The sequence below is a fragment of the Camelina sativa genome, chromosome 20, assembly GCF_000633955.1.
Source record: "Camelina sativa cultivar DH55 chromosome 20, Cs, whole genome shotgun sequence".
Classification (NCBI taxonomy): domain Eukaryota; kingdom Viridiplantae; phylum Streptophyta; class Magnoliopsida; order Brassicales; family Brassicaceae; genus Camelina; species Camelina sativa.
Window position 1 is genome coordinate 17521284 of NC_025704.1, and position 2922 is coordinate 17524205.

General features: G+C 36.4%; 1 protein-coding gene across 1 annotated transcript; it reads right to left on the reverse strand.

Annotated features, from left to right (window-relative positions):
* On the reverse strand, positions 532-2922 carry LOC104771078. Its single transcript, XM_010495552.2, has 7 exons — positions 2630-2922; positions 2444-2530; positions 1928-2212; positions 1535-1696; positions 1401-1454; positions 1176-1322; positions 532-981 (listed from the first exon to the last, which is right to left on the reverse strand). The coding sequence occupies exons 1-7, from the start codon at positions 2750-2752 to the stop codon at positions 601-603; spliced, it is 1239 nt and encodes a 412-aa protein (XP_010493854.1). The 5' UTR covers positions 2753-2922; the 3' UTR covers positions 532-600.

Consider the following 2922-nt stretch of genomic DNA (forward strand, 5'->3'; position numbering starts at 1 on the left):
ATGTGGTCCAGGGGAGTAGGAAAAACCGAACCTCTTTAACAAAGCTCTTGTGTTATTTACTTTCTGCACTTTATTATTGCCTTATCCGCATTTACATCTTGAAGTAGCTCTTTATTTTAGGACTTTTTTTAGAGTGTCTCTTCGGTTGCTCCTAATATTGGTTGAAGATTACAAGAACGAGTCAGCTAGTTACTCTGTAGCCTTATTGAATTTTTGGGTTTTCTATTGAAAAAGTTAGAGAGCTTTGTTGATTCTGTTTATGGAGTATAGTAAGCGTTGGACTGGACGTAATTAGAGATTTATTAATGGTTTGCCGCTAAGAATCTCATTCTCGGTTGATCGCTTGGATTATAACCACGATTGGAGCATACAAGCAAAATTCCACTAGAAAACCAGCTGAATTCGGTTGAAAATATCTGCCTTAGTTTAGTGATGATCAATCATCAAACGAATTTCTTGTCTGGTATACTTGCTGCATGAGAAGAGTAAAGTGGTAGTAACTCTTAAGAATTTATTTCAAATGGTGGAACTTCAATTTGACAAGAAGGTAGAGAATGTATCATACTTTCTGAATGAACATTAAAAAAAATAAAAATGAGATTAAGGACAACGAGAATTCTGGCCAGGTCCTCCAAAGTAAAAGTGAGGCTCTGACTTATACGTTCTCCGATGCAGCTTTGTAGAATAACAGTTGTACTCATCAGCATACTCGGATAGATACTCGGGGTATTTTATCTGTAAAGAATTGTCCTTGATCCTAATGTTTGTGTGGTAACTAGCTTGGGCCCACAAGTAAGATGCCCATTGTCCACTCCCCATCGAAGTTCTTGTGTGCTGCTTCTTCCGCACGTTAGGACTATGGACTTCTCCACCCCAGTGCACCGCGGTTGCGCTATGTTTGAGGTAACTAAAGAGTGACCCTGGCCAATAACCTACCACGTGGTTTGCGTAAACAAGCCACCAATCCCCGTTGCCTGTATCCTGCAAGCACCATCCATCATTATTGCATTTTATGCTAAAGAGCATACATGTCGGGTTTGAAACATATCAACTAAGCTTCAGACTTTTGATTTGTAGCACCAATTTTTGGGGTAACCAAATCACATACAAACAAAATAGCACAAAATTTTAATCTTGTGCGGGGTTTTGGGAGATTATTTTGTAGAAAATGATACCAAGGACATGCTGGCGGTGAAGTAATATTGTTTTTGCGAGGGAGTCGAAACGGGTTCTATTGCTCCGCCTAAGGCAAACTTAGTACTTGTTTGCACAAAACCAGAACATAAGAGGTTGAAGCACCCTGTTTGATCATATCCATCTTTCTACAAATCCAAATAGAAAGACTAGTTATAAACTCTGGTGATGTTATAAATTCGGTAGTCGTGAAATGATGTACTTACAGTCCAATAGGTGAAGAGACGAGTGCGTGAGTCCCCGAAAACGCTTGGATTCACCTGAAATAGGTTTATGGCGATCAATTTACTATTTACTTCAAGAACAAGATATAGTATACTTCTAGGGGTGGAAAATGTACCGCCCAACCAGCTTCTATGCTTTCAAACGTATCTGAGAGTCCACCAAGTAGCCATATCTGAGAAGAGCTGTAATCGCTTGCCTGAACCCTCGGAGGATTCCACACATTTATATCGGATTGAGCGCCAAGATAATTGTACCCTAGGGCGATAAGGACTGCCTCCTATATCATTGTCAAACCATAAGTGTTTCTAATTAACCATACAAAGGTAATTATAATGGTTAGTTTTAGAACCTAATTGCGATTAATTCAAGGCCTTTGATTTTTTTTTTGGTCAAAACTTGAAATTCTAAAGTTCTAAAAGTCATTACGTAAAAAAAAAATTTCGATAATTTTTAAAAAAAAAGAAAAATATAAGCTAAAAGTTCAGAGACTAAAAACAATGCTACGTACCGATATAAACATTGGGCGGGGACGGTTTACTCTTTCAGCAGTTATATTGAAATTGCCCTTGTGCTGAAGTGCGTTGTCGAGAAAACTGTATTTACGAGGAGGTTTTTTCCCAAAACGAGACGGTGAAGAGACTCTTCTTATGTCTTCTCTACTAACTCTACGAACCGGTATTGTCCCAGTAGGACAGTCTCCAGATTTGGACCAAATCTGAGACGTTATTTGTTCATCAGAACCGTTGTTTGGAATAGTAGTCTTCATTGCACCAAACTCCACTCTTGGTTTCATCTGCATGCATAAATGTAGTTTGTGTAACGATAGACAATACTTATGTCCAAAGCAAATAAAGGAAATTTAACTAACAAATTAATTAGATCTATTTAAAAAAAAAAAAAAAATTTACGGAGTGATCTGCAAATGTTGTCTACTTATTTGTTAATTTTTTATTATTATAACAAATAGGTGTGTCTATTTTAACAAAAAAAAAAACAAATAGGTGTGTGTATAGAATTTGTTTACCTGAATCTTGTGGTTTCTTAAAGCGGGATGATCAAAGGCATGCTGTTTATAGATATCAATACAATCTATTATATCTCCATCTTCACTCTACAAATAATGTACAATCGATATGTGAAGTTATAAGCCAAAAAAATATACACAAGATGTTATATGTAAATTTGAATTCAGATTCAGGCAATTACGTACCTTGATGGTCTTCAACGCAGGCTTATTAAGAGCCTTCAATTTCATATCGATATCTAAAGAACCTTTCCCATAGACCTCACTGTAAAAGCCAAAGAGAATCGCAAACACTAAGAACAATCTCATTGTCGCTTTTTTTTTTTTGTCTTGTTTTTCGTAAGTTGAAGGAATAGATTTAGGATATAGGCTTCGAATCTTGAACTTTCATACTTATAGAGTTTACAAAATCCAAATGATATAAAAAAAAATCAATTTGGTATCACACACGAAGATTGAGAAAACGGAAACCTCATATT

What these genes read in the sequence shown, in the direction of transcription:
- LOC104771078 (XM_010495552.2), bottom strand. Translation starts at nt 2,752, where the DNA reads ATGAGATTGTTCTTAGTGTTTGCGATTCTCTTTGGCTTTTACAGTGAG. An exon ending in TAAGAAACCACAAGATTCAG is followed by an intron (nt 2,213 to 2,443) that starts GTAAACAAATTC and finishes TTATGCATGCAG; the next exon opens with ATGAAACCAAGAGTGGAGTT. An exon ending in GTCTCTTCACCTATTGGACT is followed by an intron (nt 1,323 to 1,400) that starts GTAAGTACATCA and finishes TTGGATTTGTAG; the next exon opens with AAAGATGGATATGATCAAAC.